General features: G+C 36.2%; 1 protein-coding gene across 1 annotated transcript in view; it reads right to left on the bottom strand.

Moving 5' to 3' along the window:
* Positions 1-20,198, bottom strand: part of LOC122895519 (phospholipid-transporting ATPase ABCA3-like) — a 112,273-nt gene that overhangs the window by 74,636 nt on the left and 17,439 nt on the right. The window contains exons 7-11 of the mRNA XM_044232960.1: positions 19,789-19,906; positions 11,375-11,548; positions 10,502-10,680; positions 9,587-9,721; positions 267-396 (exon numbers count right to left, since the gene is read on the bottom strand). Coding sequence (XP_044088895.1) covers positions 267-396; positions 9,587-9,721; positions 10,502-10,680; positions 11,375-11,548; positions 19,789-19,906 — 736 coding nt within the window. The remainder of the gene's footprint in view (positions 1-266; positions 397-9,586; positions 9,722-10,501; positions 10,681-11,374; positions 11,549-19,788; positions 19,907-20,198) is intronic.

Here is a 20,198-nt window from a genome sequence, read left to right as displayed (position 1 = left end):
TTTCATACATTCCATTACTTCTTTAATCATGGTTTCCTTTAGTTCTTTGAGCATATTTATAATGGTCACTTTGTAAAATCTTCATAAAACCTGTTATCACTATCTTTCATGTAAAATTATTTAAAATTTAAAAAGAAACATAACTGAACAATTTTATGCATCACTGAACTGGCTAAATTGTAAATATCAAAAGAATACACACAAGTCTTGTAGGCTTGATCTACAGTGTCTATGTGAGGATACTCTGGACAGATATATACACTTACCTGAGAGAATAGATAGGGTAGTGGATTTTCCTGCCCCATTGTGTCCTAGAAGAACAGTGATCTGTCCCACATATAAATTCAAAGACAAGTCTTTTATAGCTATCTTGGTAGTATTTTGCACCCGGAATTCCTGTTGAGGAAAACCCACAATATATTGACTTTATCACTATCACTTTGGAAGGACAAGCACTCATATCAACTATATATACAAGAAACCATACCACATAATTAATCTCATGAGGAAATAAAAAAATCCAAAATTAAGAAGGCTAAAAATGTGACTGGAAAAAATATCTGAAGGCATAACATGAGCTATAAAATTTCATAGTAAATCTATAAATACCCCCTCAGTAATATCCATTCGTGCCTTGATTCAATTCACATCTTAAAGCTGATAATGCCATAATATTCTCTAGTCCATAAATTTGTCCTGGTTTGGAGAATTGCCAATAAAATACCTGGATAGAATATCTAAACTATAAATGTTTTATAGGTATCTCAGATTTCTTATGTGAGTTTAGCAGGGTTTCTTAGTGCCTAGTGGCTCAGGTGGTTAAGGATTCAATTCTTGGTTTCACCTCAGGTTATGATCTCCTGGTCATGAGATCAAGCCCTGTGCATTGGGCACAGAGTCTGCTTCAGATTCTCTCTCCCTCTCCTGTTCACACTCTCTCAAAAACAAACAAACAAAGAAAGAAAGAAAATTCTCCTTAAAAAGATGCAAAAATATGGAAGGAGCATCACTCTCACTCTAGAAAACAAGAAACTTGTTTAAATAATCTAAAAAAATCATAAATTTTCTTGAACTCATCAGAGTAGTGATCTTTCCAGGCAACCAATTAGCCTTGAATTTGAGAAAAAATAGATACCTTTAAGAAGAGATGATGTCTCCTCCTTTATCTGGAGGAGACAAAGGTACTATGTAACTAATAAAAAGATTTTGGTTAAATTTGTAATGCAAATGAAGTAAAAATGCTTTAAGAAACACAATATCTAAATCAAAAACTTGGGATTCAAGCCCATTTCATTCAGACTTTAAACATATGTTCCTTCCAATATAACCCATTGATGGTGAAAAAAGCAAAACATCTTGTGTAACAAAAAAAATGATTTCTCTTTTACCCCAAATGGCAATAAATGTTTTCTCCATAGATGTCCTCATTCTCTCTTTTCCTTAGACCAAAGCTACCAGTTTCATGAACCGCTTATTTGAAATCTCTAATTAAATGAATGTGTAAAGTTTTACATCCAAAACGAAGCTCTTAATTTTTTAAAGTTTTACTTTAAAACCAACTAATGAAAAACCTCAAATTCTCCTCCAATATCTCTAATATCCATAAATTGCTTCACCAGCCATCCATTGCTCAAGGCACAAAACCAACTACTTTAGTTTACTCCTTTTTCTTCAATTTTACATCCAGAGAGTAAACCTTTTCAGCTCTAATCCCAGATATATTCTGAATTTCTGAACTTCTATCTCCATGAGACCAGTCCACACTGCCACCACATCTTACCCAAGCTATTATAAAAGCACCCGACTTGTCTTCTTTCTTCCACTCATAATCCTCACAGCAGTCAGAGTATTCTCACAGAAAAATTAGATCATGTTTCTTTACTTAATAAAGGCCAGTATTGGTTGATGCACATTTGGGCTCCTTCCATAGTTTGGCTATAAACATTGGGGTACATATATCCCTTCAAATTAGTAATTTTGTATTCTTATAGGTAAATATCTCATCATAAATATCTCATCATTGGTGGATCATAGGGTGGTTCTATTTTTAACTTTCTGAGGAACCTTTGTATTGTTCTCCAGAGTAGCTGCACCCATTTGTATTCCTACCAACAAGATCTCCCCTTTCTCCACATTCTCGCCAACACCTGTTATTTTCTGTGTTACTTTTAGCCATTCTGACTGGTGTGAGGCAATGATGTGGATGGAGCTAGAGAGTGTAATGCTAAGCAAAGTGGTCAGAGAAAGACAAATAAGATATGATTTTGCTCATATGAATTTAAGAAACAAATGAATATGGAGTGGGGGGGAGGCAAATAAGAAAAGCCTTACTACACAGAACAAACACAGTCACAGGAGGGGAGGTAGGTGGGGAGGATGGGTTAAATGGGTGGTGGATATTAAGGAGGGCACTTGTGATGAGCACTGGGTGTTGTATGTTAAGTGATGAATCAATTCTACATCTGAAACAAATGTTACACTGTATGTTAACTAACTGGAATTTAAGAGTCTCATGCTCTACCGACTGAGCTAGCCGGGCAACTAACTGGAATTTAAATAAAAACTTGGGAGAAAAAATAATAAAGGTCAACAATTATTTTCTAATATTAAAAAAAAAAAAGGAATCCGAGCTTTATCATGGCCTTCAGAGCCCCCTGCATGGTTTATGTTGTGACTATATCACCAAATTCATTTCATGTCATTCTTTCTCTTTGCTTTCTTTACTCCAACTTTAATCTCATCTGTGTTCCTCAACAAATGAAACTCCTTTCAATCTCAAAGGTTTGAATTTTCTATTTTAATTATCTCTACCTAGTTTTCCAACTGTCTGGATACTTGGTTTCCCATGATCAGTTGCTTCGTGTCTACCAAGGCTCAACAGCATGTCAGAACTGTTTTTTGAAAAATATAACTCTCTGCTTCAACTGATGATGTCATGGCCTTGATCCAGAACCCTAGATGTCTGCATTGTTACACTCTCATTGAGCTTTACCATAAAATCAACATGATATACTTTCCCAGTGTTACACCCACAGATACAAAGTCGGCTGAATTGGGATGACTAAGCAGCAGGAATGCTCCTACTACCTCCTGGACCTGTTGCAGTGTGCTTTTCTGCTGCAGACTCCACTCAAAGTTGGCAGGTATTTTTGTGTCATTTAGTATAGAGGTAAAAACAGTATTATCAGGTACAGACTATATTGGCCTCAAAACCTGAAGTAGCCAGTAGGCGCTATTTTCCTCTTTTACGGTGGGAGGTATAAAATGCACTAAATTATCCTTTACTTTGGGAAGAATTACTAGTAGATATAAGATCACTAACTCTTAAAATTTTTACTAATGTAGTGAGTCCCTGAATCTTCATAGGCTTTATTTGTTCCCTCCTCAGAATACATGTCTGACCAAGGCCTCCCAAACTTGCCATTTCTCGCTTATCTGATCCAATTATCTATATAGTGGGTCACAGTGATACTCTGCAAAATGTATGGCTAATCCAGCTCCCTTCAGATTATATTAGGACAGAGATCTCAAGAGCTTATAACCCTGGACAAATAGATATATACTGTTGCTGTCCATTCAAATGAATACAAAGATCTCTGATTCCCATTTTGATGGCACAGGAAAAACAAACAAAAATACAAAGATCTCTGATTCCCATTTTGTGGCCCTATACCACATTCTGAGGCTGTAATCTGTAATTATCTGTAAATATAATCATTGTAATTATTATAATTATAATTATAATCTGTAATTATCTGCCATAAGTGAAAATTACCACATCTGACACAAAAACTGCAAATAGTTGAACTATTTTTTTGAATCTGGGATAGATCCACTGTCATTCTGCAGGTTTGCAAGTACCAGAGGGGAGAGTTAAATAGGGTTAAGGGGAATTGCTACTCATGCCACTTTCATCTCTGCCACCTTCCCAAGAATGTGATATTGCCTTTGTTTTACCATCTTGGCCAGTGGGGATAGGCAGTTTCAAAGGGTTCCACCTGGCTTTTCTAATAGAATAGCTCTTCCCCAGAGGCCAATGAATCAAGATAAGGATTTACACTAACCATCAGGTATGTCATTGCTTTTTTTTTTCTTTTCATTTTTTAAAATTTTGTTAGCCACCATCAGTACATAATTAGTTTTTGATAAAGTGTTCCATGATTCATCCTTTGTGTATAGCACCCAGTGCTCCATGCAAAACATGCCCTCCTTAATATCCATCACTGGGCTAACCCATCTCCCCACTCCTTTTTCCCTATGAAACCCTCAGTTTGTTTCCCAGAGTCCACAGACTCTCATGGCTCCTCTTCCTCTCTGATTCCCCCCTTCATTTTCCCCTTCTTTCTCCTAAGGTCCTCTGTGCTGTTCCTTATGTTCCACGTGTAAGTGAAACCACATAATTGGCTTTCTCTGCTTGACTTGTTTCACTTAGCATAATCCCCTCCAGTTCCATCCATGTTGATGCATAAATTGGGTATTCATCTTTTCTGATGGCTGAGTAATACCCCATTATATATATGGACCACATCTTCTTTATCTATTTTTCTGTTGAAGAGCATCTCAGCTCCTTCCATAGTTTGGTTATTGTGGACACTGCTGCTATGAACATTGGGGTCCATATGGCCCTTCTTTTTACTATGTCTGTATCTTTGAGGTAAATACCTAGTAGTGCAATTTCTGGGTCATAGGGTAGCTCTATTCTTAACATTTTGCAGAACCTCCATACTGCTTTCCAGAGTGGCTGTACCAACTTGCATTTCCACCAACAGTGTAAGAGGGTTCCCCTTTCTAGACATCCTTGCCAACATTTGTTGTTTCCTGTTTTGTTAATTTTTGCCATTCTCATCGGTGTAAGGTGATGCATCATTGTGGTTTTGATTTGTATTTCCCTGATGGCTAGTGATGTTGGACATTTTTTCGTGTCTCTTAGCCATTTGTATGTCTTCTTTGGAGAAGTGTCTGTTCAGGTCTTCTGTCCATTTTTGGACTTGATTATTTGTTTTTTGAGTGTTGAGTTTGAGAAGTTCTTTATAAATATTGGATATCAGCCTTTTGTCTGTAGTGTCATTTGCAAATATCTTCTCCCATTCTGTGGGTTGCCTCTTTGTTTTGTTGACAGTTGCCTTTGGTGTTTAGAAGTTTTTTTTTATCTTGATGAAGTCCCAAAAGTTCATTTTTGCTTTTGGTTCCCTTGTCTTTGGAGACGTGTCTTCAAAGAAGTTGCTGTGGCCAAGGTTGAAGAGGTTACTGCCTATGTTCTCTTCTAGGATTTTGATGGATTCCTGTCTCCCATTGAGGTCTTTCATCCATTTTGAGTTTATCTTTGTGTTTGGTGTAAGAGAATTGTCCAATTTCATTCTTCTATATGTAGCTGCCCATTTTTTCCAGGACCATTTGTGGAAAAGACTGTCTTTTATCCAATGCATATTTTTTTTCCTGATTAGCTGCTGTAGAGTTGAAGTTCCATTTCTGGAGTCTCTATTTTGTTCCATTGGTCTGTGTGTCCATCTTTGTGCCAATACCATGCTGTCTTGGTGATCACAGCTTCATAATACAGCTTGAAATCAGGCAACGTGATGCCCCCAGCTTTGTTTTTCTTTTTCACTATCATTCCCCTGGCAGTTCAGGCTATTTTCTGTTCTGCACAAATTTTAGAACTTTTTGTTCCAGCTCTTTAAAAAATGCCAATGGTATTTTCATCAGGATGGCGTTGAAAGTATAGATTGCTCTGGGCCGCATAGACTTTTTTTTTTTTTAATTCTTCCAAACCATGAGCATGGAATATTTTTCCATCTTTTTGTGCCTTTCTCAATTTCTTTCATAAGTGTTCTGTAGTTTCTAGAGCACAGATCCTTTACTTCTTTAGTTAGGTTTATTCCTAGGTATCTTATGGTTTTTGAATGGAATTCAAAACCATTCTTATGAATGAATTCCATTCAAAAACTATAAGATACCTAGGAATAAACCTAACTAAAGAAGTGAATGGAATTGATGCCTAAATTTGTAATTATACATTTGGCAACTACAGAAATGTCCACTAGATGGTACTGTAGTCCCAGTGTATCTACTGTAAGTCATCAACAGCCAAGATTACATTTATTACCTAGCTGCACATAGACTTGCTCTAACAGTAGGATATAGATGGTACTTTGGATCTCCAAGTATGGTTACCCAAGTAAATTGCTAGAAGTCCCTTTGTCCGACTTGGGTAATCCTCATGTACATTTGCTATTGTTGCAGAACACTTCTACCTAGCCAATCCAGACCTTCCTTTGGTCAATGAGTGTGAGCTCTGCAAATTGGAAACTGTGGAGGAGACCATGAATTTATATATCAGGTGCTATCTTAGCTCCTGATGATACAACTTTTATTTCTCCTGGTAGTACAGGTTGGGCAATATCCTCATTAACTATCCTGCTGTGTTGCCTCAAGAGAACTGTGCTCTGTTAACCCTCATTTGCGGACCAGGTGTCCCAGACTGCCACTCCATACTTGACACTTTATTTGAAAAACTGTTCCTGCCTGTGTGACCACCTATCCTCTATTATGTTGGACTCACATTACCTCCACTTCTACTAGCGAGTCCATGTCTATTTAGGTATCTCCTACTGCCAGACTTTATCAGTGATGCTGGTATTCCTCTCACTAGTATATTCCTTATTGCTCTGACTGGGCACACCTGCAAAAGCATGGTCATGTAGTAGATTAATTGGGTGAAACTGGGTCAGGGTCTTTCTAAGGTTTCAGTCAAGTGATAACCTGGGCTAAAGTCATCTGAAAACTTGACCAAGACCAGGGTATCCACTTCTAGGCCTACTCAAGTTTGTACTGATTGTCTGGGGAAGATTCAGTTCTTGTCCATATGACCAGCTTGAATGACATGGTGCTATCTCCAGGGCAAGCAATTCACAACTAAGGCAAAGGCCACAGTGACTTCTATGACCCAGTTTTGGAAGTCCTATACTGCACTTGCAGAGTATTATACAGGTTACAAGATCAGCCTAGTCACTGCAGAAGGGGTCTGCACAGAAATGTGAATATCACTGAGGATCCCTGGGGGCCATCATGAAAGCTTCCAGCAACCACAGTCCATCCTCTGCCTCCAATGACTCATTTTGTTCTCACATTAAAACACCTTCACCGGCTCTCAGTGCTACAAATGTCTCAACCATTTATAGCATCAGCTCAAAGTCCAGGGTCCTGCCATCTAAATCAGGTCCAGGTGTTGATGAGCCTCCTGTGGTCTAGTTTCTAGAGATTACCTCTTAGAGCACAATTACTCTATAGTGGAAGACACGTGATCAAAAGGGACTTGAAATCTACCATCTTCCACTCTCCCCGCAAACCCAACACAAACTAGAGGGATATTTGTAACTTAACCACTACACATACATACTCTCAGTAAAGTAAGTGGAAGGTAAGAAGAATAAAGCAGTCAAATGAAATTCTGAAATCTACTATTTGTAACTGTCGGCAGTTCTTTGATTAGGACCCAAGACTAAAGGATAATTCTCCAAGGTACTTGACTCCACTTTCTATTCTTGACTCTGACTTCTCAATCATCCTTCCTTCACCATGAAAAGCATACCATGGTTTCAGCTATTTTTTCTAGCCTGCTTTCTATTTGTAGAAGTTTGGAAGTTCAAAGGCCTCTATTCATTTTTTACTATATTGGTTCTTTTAAAGAAGCTAGGGGTATTTCTTATAGCACAATTTTATTTAAATTTTGCTCATGCGAGCCACAAAAGCCACTTCCACAAATATATTTGAGATAATCCTTTACCTTTGGCTTCTGTTGAGGTTCCTGCAAATAATGCCTTAAGTCACTATTGTCCCTAATGTTTGATTAAACGACACTCTGAGGCACAACCTTAGCTATTCATCCATCTGAAACAAAGGTTTTACTCAACATTTTTATTTCTTTGGTTATAGTTTTTGGTTATAGTTGACACACAACATTACATTAGTTTCAGGGCTACAACTTAGTGATTTTACAAGTTTATACATTATGCTGTGTTCACCACAATTATTGCTACCATCTGTTCCATTACAACAGTATTATGAAATCATTGACTATATTCCTTATGCTCTGCTTTTTATTCCCCTGACTTACTCATGACACAACTGGAGGCCAGTATCTTTCTTTCCTCTTCATCTATTTCCCCCAAACTCCCATCTCCCTGCTTTCTAGAACCATCAATTTGTTCTCCTTATTTACAGTTCTGGTTCTGCCTTTTGTTTATTCACTTTTTAGCCTCCACTTATGAGTGACATATTGTGAAATATGAGACATATTTGTCTTTCTCAATCTGACTTATTTCATATAGCATAATATAGTCTAAGTCCACCCATATTGTGTTAAATAGCACAATCTCATGCTGATGACTGTGTAATATTCTATTGTGTATATACACATTTTCCTTATCCATTCATCTACTGATGGGCACTTGGGTTGCTTCCATGTTTTGGCCACAGTAAATAATGTTGCAATAAACACTGAGGTACACATATCCTAGTGTGTACATTTTCCCTGGGTAAATGCCCAAGAGTGGAGTTATTGGATCATATGGTAATTCTACTTTTAGTTTTGTTTTGTTTTGTTTTGTTTCAGTTTTTTTACTTTTAGTTTTTTGAGGAACCTCCATCCTGTTCTCCACAGTGGCTGTACCAATTTACATTCCCACCAGCAGTACATGAGGGTTCCTTTTTCTCCACATCCTTGCCATCACTGTTGTTTCTTGTGTTTTTTATTTTAGCCATTATTACCAGGGTGAGGTAAAAACTCCTTGTGGTTTTGATTTGCGTTTCCCTAAGGAGTGATGCTGAGCATCTATTTATGTGTCTGTTGGTCATCTGCTTTGGAAAAATGTCTATTCAGGTCCTCTGCCCATTTTAAAATCAGATTGTTTCTTTTTTTGGTGTTGGCTTGTATGGGTTTTTACATATTTTGGAATATTAACCCCTTAACAGATTATATCATTTGCAAATATCTTTTCCCATTCTATAGGCTGTTTTATTTTGTTGATGGTTATACCCTCATCTTCAAAATCAGCTGTATTGGCAGGGAGGCTCTGGGTTTCCCAAGGCTGTGGGGTTAGGAGCTCAAACAAAATTTAGGTAGACCTGTGAGAGGCAATACTAGCCAATGTTTAGGTTACTTAAATACTGCATGCCTACAGTTGGTAAATAAATACAGTTGATAAATTAAGAGATTCAAAAGTCCCCCCTTGATGAATTCCTTGACAGAGGGAGATTACATAACAGATAAATGCAAAACATTTGTGAACAGAAATTAATGTTCACACAAATTATTCATCTCCGATAGACTCTACTTTTTAGAATGAGAGCACTTGTGCAAGACACCATATAGTTTATAGAAAACCTGAATCTATTCTGGAGGAAGGAGAAAGATAATGACTATTTATTACATACTGAAAATTTTTTATTTTGATCTTTCTTAAAAGAAAGGCCATGACTTTCTATTAGCATGTGATCTTTTTCCTGGTATTTCTAGTAATAATCATTTACAATGAACTATAAACTAAATTTCAGTTCCATCAGGAAGAAAAAAATTTTGAAACAATACCTTGCACAAATGTTTGATTTGGATACCTGCCACCAAATCAGTAGGCTCTGCTTCAAAATACTTGCTTTCATTTGTTTCATAAAATTGCCTTGTTTCCTTTTTCTCCTCAGGTGTTTCTCTAAACCAGTGAGAGCGCTGAAAAAGGGGGAATGAAAGTGAAATTACTGCAAACGTTTTTGAAAAGCGATGCAACAGAAAATACTTTAGCTTGTTACCTTTTGTACTGAGATGGACTGATGAAAATTTCTTGGGGTTAAATTTTGGAGCTAAATGGCTTAATCTGAATCCCCAAGGCATAAGAGCAGACTGCTCTATTAAAATCATAACTGTCCAAGAGGGACAAATGTAAATTGCTCTAAAATGAGGTCATAACAAAAACAATTATATCACTCCTTGTCATATCGTCTCTTACCAATACACAAGCCAATACAAGAAGGGAAAAGACTGAGAATGGAAAAGACTGAGAATGGATACACATGATTCCCATGCATGGGTCAGACTCTAAGACATCTGTACTAAACAAGGATATAAAACAGGTGGTAAGTGCCCAGACAGGGGGCATAACTAAACCTCTGCTTTTACTACCCAAAGACCCATATTATATTAATTTCTTTATGCCCAAGTTTAATCGTTTATGAGCTACTTGTCTGTAACTGTGATGGAATACTCAGAATTTTTAAAGTTTGGAGTTATGTGCCATGATCCACACATTATTTATAGTTATATATACTGGGTGCTTTAAAGTGTATTAGGAAAAGGCCAATGAGTGGCCAGAATTATTACAATTATTCTTGCACCAGAACTAGTGGATCAATTATAGACAGTGCAAAATTAGCACATGGTGGTTTTTATAGAAATTACAATACTTGTTCATAAGGAGTGACCTCTGTCAGCAACAGAAGCATCAGAACTCACCAGCAAGAAAAAGTTCCATGGCTTGGGCACACCATACTCCCCTGGAAAGACAGCTTCTATATACCAGGCCACAAGGCCATATAAGAAAGCATCAAATAAAAACATTCCCAGTACATGGGTAAAGTCAAAGTTCTCCATTTTGGGTGATGAGAAGATGTTACTCCATTTAATTCCAATTTCTAAGAGATAACAGTTGACATTTAATTAAGGTGCCAACTGACACTAAAAGAGTTATTCAACTGCATCATAATTAAAGAGTGAAGGAAAAAGGTGTTAATATTCTACAGAGATTCCTATTACAGTCAAGTTACTTTCTTATACCATTAGAATTTAGGGCATCTAAGCAAGTAATCACTTAAGATACTTCCTAGTGTGCCAGAAAACAATCAGATGAATGAAACAAAAATAAAATATACGAAGGAATATAAACATTAAGAAAAATAAGCAAACCTATGGGTTAAGACACAGACTCCCTCCTCTCCACCCCTCCTCATGCCGAATGTTCACTGGGAAAGAAAATTTTAGAAAACCATATCATTGAAAAGCAGGGATAAATGCTATCTACAAGAGAGAAGACTAGAAGAATTTTTATGTAGCTATTGCCCTGATGAAAAAAGGAAGACTAAAAGTTACTAAAAGCAAACCTGTTTTGCTTCCTGTCCTAGCACTAATCAGCAGCCAGGAGCTCCAAATGAGTAGGGAAAGATACAAAATAGACTTGAGCAAATTTATGGAGAGAATGTGGAAGCACTCATGTGCTACCGGAGGTGGTATGAAATAATATCATTTTTTGAAGGACAGTTTAACAATATTAATTTTAAAATTGTGAATATCTTATGAGAATATCATCAAATTCAGAAGGTAAATACTCACTTTCCATTTCTGCCTTGACTAGGAATTTAGTTCCCAGTGCCATTGCAATATTTGAGCTGAGACAGGAAGCCAGCTTCTGGGTGAATGTCATTTGTGCAAAGTTTGTAGAGACTGTAGCAAATGGAAAGTAAGTGGCAAAATAAATGAAACCTCCAACAGAAACAGCAAAATATGCTGGAAATAAGAAGAAAATTATAAGGTCAATTAAAGCTACATGCAGAAACCTAAACTACAAATATCTTTGTCTTACTGGAAGAGTGTAATAAAACAAGCACAGTGAGAATAGAAATTTCTTTTGTTCACCATTTGCTCACCATTATAAAATGCATGGCACTTAGGAGGTGCTTGAAAGTATTTTCTGAATGAATAAAAGCCTGAAATTAAACATTTCAGTAACAATTTTTTCTGGAATTTATCATTATATAATATAGTAACTATGAATATTATAGTTCTTAATGGAAAATTTACATATTTATTATTCAGCATAAAAATTATAAATGTAAATACTATTATTGACATAATCAGAAAATATCTAGATTGTATTTCCAGATACTATGAGATTCAGTCTATGTCAGGATACTGAGGGAAAAGAAGGATACTTGAATAAACAGAAATACAAAATTGGGTCTCAAAAAAGCAGATATGTTCTAGTATATGAAGAGTTCCAAAAATGTGACTCTGACAAAACACTAAAAAGAAAATTCCTGTTAATAAACCAATTAACATAATCAGGAGTTAAAATTCAGCATCTAAGTAAAAATGGTATATTATAAAGTACAATGTATTATTCCACTATTAGGAATGATTCTTCCTTTCCCTCTCTACCTCACTCTATATACCATATTCACAAACTAGAACACTTTATATACTCATCAATGTGTATTCTTTTTTAAAATTAAAATTATAAACAGAATGAGAGGGGACAAATAAGAGCTAAAAAATATATCAGACACACCTGATAAAATGGCATCAAAATATATAATGCAAAAAATAACAGAATTAATATACAAATGTACAATCATAGTAGAGATTTTAACCATCTTTATCAGAATTAACAAACTTGACCTAATGAAAATACATGTCAACTATCCCAAACAACCTCAAAATATACATCTTTTTCAAACATACTGATTTTTAAAAAACTGGAATTGACTAGGTTATAAAGTAAATCTTAACAAATTTCAAAGGAATTACATTAAATTGGCAATCAATAACCAGAAGATATCCAAAAATATCCATTATGTTGAGCAATTTAAGACATCCATCTTTGAATAATTCTCAATGAATGAAAATTATAAGGACAATTAAAGAACATTTTAACAACATGGAAAAGCTTATTTACCAAAATTTGTGTCATGCAGTCAAACCAGTACTAAGAGGGAAACAACTAGCCTTAAATTCATTTATTTAAAGACATAAGACAAACATTCACTATCACAAGCTTTAAAAAATGGCAATAAATACAAAATTTATGGAATGGTAAGAGGATCAGCAAAGCCAAAAGGGGATTCTCTGTAGAGACTAATACTGCAACCAAACCTGTTATGAAACTGATCAAGAAAAAAAAAAGGCACAAATTACTAGTCTAAGAAATAAAAAAGCATATATCATGACAGACATTAGTAAAGACATTAAGAACATAAAAAACATATTAAATTATTGATACTGCACCAATAAATTTCAAAACTAAAAATGTAAGTTAAAGAAAATACAACTTACCAAAACTGAAAGAACTAGAAAACCTGAATGTCCTAAGGTCATAAAAGAAATTGAATCAATTGGAAAAAAAAAAAAAAAAGAAATTGAATCAATAATTAAAACCTTTCCCAATGCTTTTTCAGCAACTTCTAGCAGACAGCCAAAGAAGAAATAATCAAACCACTGCACTGAAATTCCAAGAGAGACAGAGATACAGAAATAGAGGACAACCTTCGCAAATACTTTTATAAAACTACCATAACTTGATAACAAAATCAACAATGACAGTATAAAAAGGAAATTATAGAGCAATTTAACTCTTGAACATATAGGTAAAAACCTTAAACCAAAAATTAGCTTAATTAATCCAGCAGGAATACAAAGGAAAACACATCCTGGTGAATTTAAATTTATTCCAAGAGTATGAGATTGGTATACTTAAAAATCAGCTTATATAATGTACATTGTTAAGAAGAAAAGATAATTTTAGCATTTCAATAAATGCAAATAAAAATTCTAAATAAAATTCTACATCCTTAGTGCAGATAAAATTCTTAGAACAGTAAATAAACAAAGCCTTTTTAACCTGATAAATTACATATCTATATAATTTAAAATTGTCCAGTCAACTTTATACTCTAAGAAGTTGTTGTCGGACCTCAATTTTAAAGTGGTTATGTAGGGGGATTTTCCCCACACCATCAAGCAAGTGTCCAGGACATTAGTTGGGTGTCATAACGTTCAACTCAATTTTGACACTATTTTTTCCAAGACAGCACCAGATTCCACAGTTTAAGGATTTAGCCCTACCTGGCTATTTCCCTTACCCAAACTTCAGTCACAAGCCCAGGTTATTAACTTTGCTTCTGCTGACTAAAGATCAGAGTTTTAAAGGACCTCCTCCTTGGGCTCAATTAATCTGCTAAAGAGGAGGAAAAGTTAAGATGGTGGTGGCCCTAAGTTTTTCTCATCCCTCAAATACAACTAGATATTCACCAAATCATTCTGAACACCTAAGAAATCAATGGGAGATCTGAGAAAACACATGCTGCAAGTCTACAAGTAGAAAAGCAACCACCATTTGGAAGGTAGAAGGTTCTGAGACTTGAACCCAGTGTGATATAGCTGCAGAGGGGAGGAAGCCTGTTTAAGGAGGCTACCCCAAAGTATTATAACCAGCAGAGCACAGAATTGGAACTTGCAGAACTTGCACCACTACAGTGGTGTACATCCTTGGAATGAAGCTAAACCACTTTCTTGCACCTTACACAAAATAAATTCAAATGGATAAAAGACCTGAATGTGAGACAGGAATCCATCACAGTCCCAGAGAAGAACCCAGGCTGAAACCTCTTCAACCTTGGCCACAGCAACTTCTTGCTAGATACATCACCAAAGGCAAGGGAAACAAAAGTAAAAATGAACTGTTGGGACTTCATCAGGATAAAAGGCTTTGCACAGCAAAGGAAACAATCAACAAAACTAAAAGGCAACGTACAGAATGGGTGAAGATTTTTACAAATGGAATGTCAGATAAAGAGCTATTTTCCAAAATCTATGAAGAACTTATTAAACTCAACACCCTAAAACCAAAAAATCCAGTTTAGAAATGGGCATAAGATGTGAACAGACATTTCTGCAAAGAAGACATACAGATGGCTAACGGGCATGAAAAAAATGCTCCTGGGCATCATGGAAATACAAATCAAAACCACAATGAGATACCACCTCACACCTGTCAAAATGACTAAAATGAGCAACTCAGGAAACAACAGATGTTGATGAGGATGTGCAGAAGGGGAGCCCTCTTACACTGTTGGTGGGAATGCAAACTGGTGCAGCCACTCGGGAAACAGTATGGTGGTTCCTCACAAAAGTTAAAAATAGAAATACACCATGACTCAGCAATTACACTACTAGGTACTTATCCAAAGGATATAAACAGTGATTCAAAAGAGCAGAATGCTTATAGCAGCAATGTCCACGATAGCCACAATATGCATATAACTCAGCCATCAAAAAGAATGTATTCCTGCCATTTGCAACAATATGGATGGAGCTACAGTGTATTATGTTAAATAAAGTAAGTCATCAGAGAAAGGTAAATACCGTATGTTCTCACTGATATGTGGAATTTAGGATGGAAAACAGGCGAACATATGGAAAGCAGGAAAAGAAAAAAATTTTAAAAAGGAGAGAGGGAGGGAAACAAGCCATAAGGAACTCTTACTGATAGAGAACAAACTGAGCATTGATGGAGGCAGGTGGGTGGAGGATAGGCTAGATGGGTGATGGGTATTAAAGAGGGCACTTGTGGGGCACCTGGGAGGCCCAGTGGGTTAAAGTCCTGCCTTTGGCTTGGGTCATGATCCCAGGGTCCTGGGATTGAGCCCAGCATCGGGCTCTCTGCTCAGCGGCGAGCCTGCTTCCTCTCCTCTCTCTCTCTCTGCTTGCCTCTCTGCCTACTTGTGATCTCCCTCTCTCTGTCAAATAAATAAATAAAATCTTAAAAGAAAAAAAAAGCAGGCACTTGTGATGACCACTGACTGCTGTTTGTAAGTGATGAATCACTGAAGTCTACTCCAGCAACCAATATTTCACTATATGTTAACTAACAAAATTTAAATTAAAAAAGACAACTCAATGGATTTTCATACTGACTTGAAAGTAATGATAATAAATATTAATAATAACCAAGAAATTACATAACCTAGATGCAATGGACAAAGTCTTTGAAATGCAGAACCTACCAGTACTAACTCAAGTAGATTCAGAAAATCTGAATGAACCTATAACAAGCAAAGATATTGTATTAATTCCAAAAACTTTTCCAATTAAAAAAAGCAAAGTACCAAGGACGTCTGGGTGGCTCAGCCCATCAAACTGCTGTCTTTGGCTAGAGTCATGATCTTGGGGTCCTGGGATCAAGCCCTGTGTCGAGATCCCTGCTCAGTGGGGAGCTGCTTCTCCCTCTTCCTCTGCCCCTCTCAACTGACTCATGCTTGCTCTCTCTCAAATAAATAAATGAAGTCTCTCTCTCTTTTTTTTTTTTAAAAGCAAAGTACCCAATGGTTTCACTGGTAAATTATATGGAAATTTAGAGAACAATGAACATCAATCCCTCGCGAACTTTCCAAAATATATAGAGAAAGGAATGCTTCATAACTCATTCTTTGAGGTCAGAATAACCCAAGTAATAAAGTCAGAGAAAGACATCAAAAGAAAATAAAATTTGTGAGTTACAAATGCAAAAGTCATCAACAAAATCTAGTAAACTGAATACAGCACCATTTTTTTTAAAGGTTTTAATGTTTAATTCCAGTATAATTAACATTAGTTTCAGGTTTACCAAACACTGATTCAACAATTCTATACATCAGTGCTCATCATAATTGTATTCTTAATTCCATTCACCTATTGTATCCATCCCCCAACCACCTCCTCTCTGATAACCTTCAGTTAGTTCCCTATAGTTAAAAGCCTGTTTTTGGTTTACCTCTCTCTCCTTTATTTTTTGTCCTTTGTGTCTTAAATTCCACATGTGAGTAAAATCATATGGTATTTGTCTTTGAGTAACTTATTTCACTTAGCATTATTCTCTCTAGCTCCATCCATGTTGTTGCAAATGGCCAGATTTCATTCTTTTCTATGGCTGAATCATATTCCATGGTATATATAAACCACCTCTTCTTTAACCATTCATCTGTTGATGGACACTTGGGATTTTTCCATAATTTGGCTATTGTTAATAATGCTATAACATAGAGGTGCATTTGTCCCTTTGAATTAAGTGTTTTTGTATTTTGGGGGGTAAATACCAGTAGGGGAATTACTGGATCATAGGGTAGTTCTATTTTTAATTTTTTGAGGAACCTCCATACTGTTATCCAGAGTGGCTACACCAGTTTCATTCTCACCAAAAGCACCAACTTTTTCTCCACATTTTCACCAACACTCGATATTTTTGCTTTTGATTTTAACCATTGACAGGTGTGAGGTGATATCTCACTGTAGTTAACGATTTGCATTTCCCTGATGGTCAACAATGTTGGGCATTTTTCCTGTCCGCTTAGAGACCAGACATCTTTAATTCATTTTGAGTTTATTTTTGTGTATAGTATAAGAAAGTGGTCCAGTTTCATTCTTTTGCATGTAATTGTCCAGTTTTCCTAGCATCATTTGTTAAAGGGACTTGGCTCTTTCCAGAGTTTGGCTATTGTGGACATTGATGCATATGTTGACATTGTGGCATACTGGGGTTCATATGTCCCTTCTTTTCACTACATCTGTATCTTTGGGGTAAATACCCAGTACTGCAATTGCTGGGTCACAGGGTAGCTCTATTTTTAATTTTTTGAGGAATCTCCGCAATGTTTTCTAAAGTGGGTACACCAATATGCATTCCCATCAATAGTGTAAGAGTGCTCCCCTTTCTCCACAATTTCTCCAACATTTGTTGTTTCTTGCCTTGCTGATTTTTGCCATTCTAACTGGTGTAAGGTGGTATCTCAATGTGGTTTTGATATGAATTTCCCTGATGGCTAATGATAATGAACACTTTCCATGTGGCTGTTAGCCATTTGTAAGTCTTTGGAGAAGTGTCTGCTCATGTCTTCAGCCCATTTTTTTTTATACTGATTATCTGTTTTTTGGCTGTTGGATTTGAGAAACTCTATAGATCTTAGATAGCAGCCCTTTGTCTATAGTGTCATTTGCAAATATCTTCTTTAATTTCTTTCATCAATGTTTTATAGTTTACAGAGTATAGGTCCTTCACCTTTGTGGTTAAATTCATCCCTAGGCATTTTGTTATTTCTGGGCAAGTGTAAACAGGGTCATTTTCTTAATTTCTCTTTCAGTGAAAGGATCACCTCCAAAGAAATGCACACGAGTGGGAATTTGACAGACAGCAGAGTAGGTATTGCAGAGTAGTGAGGAAAAGGTAAACTGTTTATCACATGTTGCTAGGACAACTGCCTAAGCACTTGGGAGAACAGTCAATTTGCTACATCATATCACACCCAAAAGAACACAGGAAGATAATTTTATGACATTGGAGTAGAAAATTTTTTTCACTGAAATATTTAATATCACAAACTATGAAGGAAAAGATCGGTAAAGGAAATGTTTGGTTGTATTAAAATTAGTAACTATTAAAAGACACACACACACACACACACACACACACACACACGCTGAAAGCTCCAAACTGGGATAAGTTTCACTACACATTTGCAACTAGGTAGCAGGAACATATGTATAAACTCCTGCAAATCAATAATCATAACAGATATGAATGCACAGATTTTACAGAAAAGGAAATACATGGCCAATATTAATAACAAACACAGCTTCATAGTAAGTGAGAAAATGCAGGTTGGAATTGCCATAAGATAGCATTTCATATCCAGTATGGCACAAATAAAAGTTTGATGTAATAAATTTTGATGTAATAAGTATGCAATAATGTGGAATAATTGGAATTCTCATCTTCTTCCAGCGGGGCTGTAAATGCACAGAACCACTTTGGAAGTGTTGGATACAGGTAGTCAAGTTGGACATTTACAAACCCTATGACCCAGCAATTCCTTTTCTACATATGTACCATAGTTGAAGTCTAATACATATAAGCTAAAGACACGTATAAAAATGCTCTAAATGTTGAGTCTGTCATAATTCCAGAAACAGAAAATGAAAGTATCTGTTTTCTGACTATCTCATTTTTCTCTTTGGTTTAACACATTCTGCCTTACATTGATCGACACACCACTTTTCTTTACCTCCAGGGTTGGTTGGTTGTATCTGTTTGTTTGGGCTGCTTATAGGTTGTACATGTGGTCATGTCCCCATTAACTATCAATACTCATGATAATATACAGAGAAAAATAAAATGAAATAGAGTTAAAAATAAAAGTCATGACTGCTATTGGCATGAGAGCCTTCAAAAAGCAAGGAAACAACTTTCAATTGCCTTTGTTTATTAGATACTGTACCAGTACAACCCTAACCCTAACCCATTCCAATCTTCCAGTCTTTCAAAAATGTTTAAAAAGTAACCTTTATAGGAAGAATTATTAGGTTTATCTCGATCTTATATGGAGTTGGAGTATTTTAATCCTTTTTTCCTATACATACTATGATTCATAAATTTTCCTTGCTTTCTGCATGTCCTATCAAGTAATTTTTTGGGCTGATGATATGCACATCCATGAGGTCAGTGTCAGCTGTATGGGACATACACTGTATTTCAAATACACAGCAAACACACAATAAAGATCTATTAATGAAGTACACAGGCCCTTTCTTTCAGGCAAGCAATTTTTTTTGTTTTCTTTCTCTTTACATACTCCAGATCATCATCAGATTCTGACAGACTTTATTCCCTCCAATAGAATATACAGAAGCCATCCCCATCATTACCACTCCTGCTGGATAGTTAAATCGATACCATATAAAAAGCGGCAGTTAAAGGTTAAAAAGAATACTCATGTAGGACGTTATTTTTTTTTCATCCTTTTTCACATGTATACTATGCTAGATTAATTTTCACTGCTCCCTTCATTCCCTTTTATCATTCCATGTGCTTACAATACTTATCTGTTTAGTTAGAATGTAAACAGAGGCTCCAGATGAGATAGCAAATGAAGGTCTCAGAAGCTTCCAAATATTATCCCCATTGTCTCACTAATTATCTTTTCCAGGAGTTTCAGTCTCACCTTTATTGAAGAACGTGCTAACCATGAAGCTGAAGAATATTGTGGCGATGGCAAAACACAGCAAAAAGACGAAGACCAGAGATGGGTCACTGTGCTGGATGACTGGCACAGGTTCTATCTAACAAAACAATCGGGAAGCCAGTTGAGTCATACTCTATATGGCATCACAGTAAAACAAAAGAGGAGAAATGAAACATCTTTAAACATTTTAATGGTCCTAGGGAAACGAAATGACAAACTCCAGGGAGATGAGGAAACAATTCATTAACTACAAAAGGTCCACACATCTAGACTTAGTATGTTTAGTAAGTTTAGTATGCTGAGAGACTAAGCAGCTCCTGAATTTCCAGAGTGGTGTCAACAGTAGGCCCACGTTCACTTCCTGACAACCTGAATCTATTAGGCCCACA

This window comes from Neovison vison, chromosome 14 (genome assembly GCF_020171115.1).
Source record: "Neovison vison isolate M4711 chromosome 14, ASM_NN_V1, whole genome shotgun sequence".
In the NCBI taxonomy this organism is placed as follows: Eukaryota; Metazoa; Chordata; class Mammalia; order Carnivora; family Mustelidae; genus Neogale; species Neogale vison.
The sequence above is the reverse complement of the archived record's forward strand: the minus strand, read 5'-3'. Positions and strand labels throughout refer to the sequence as shown.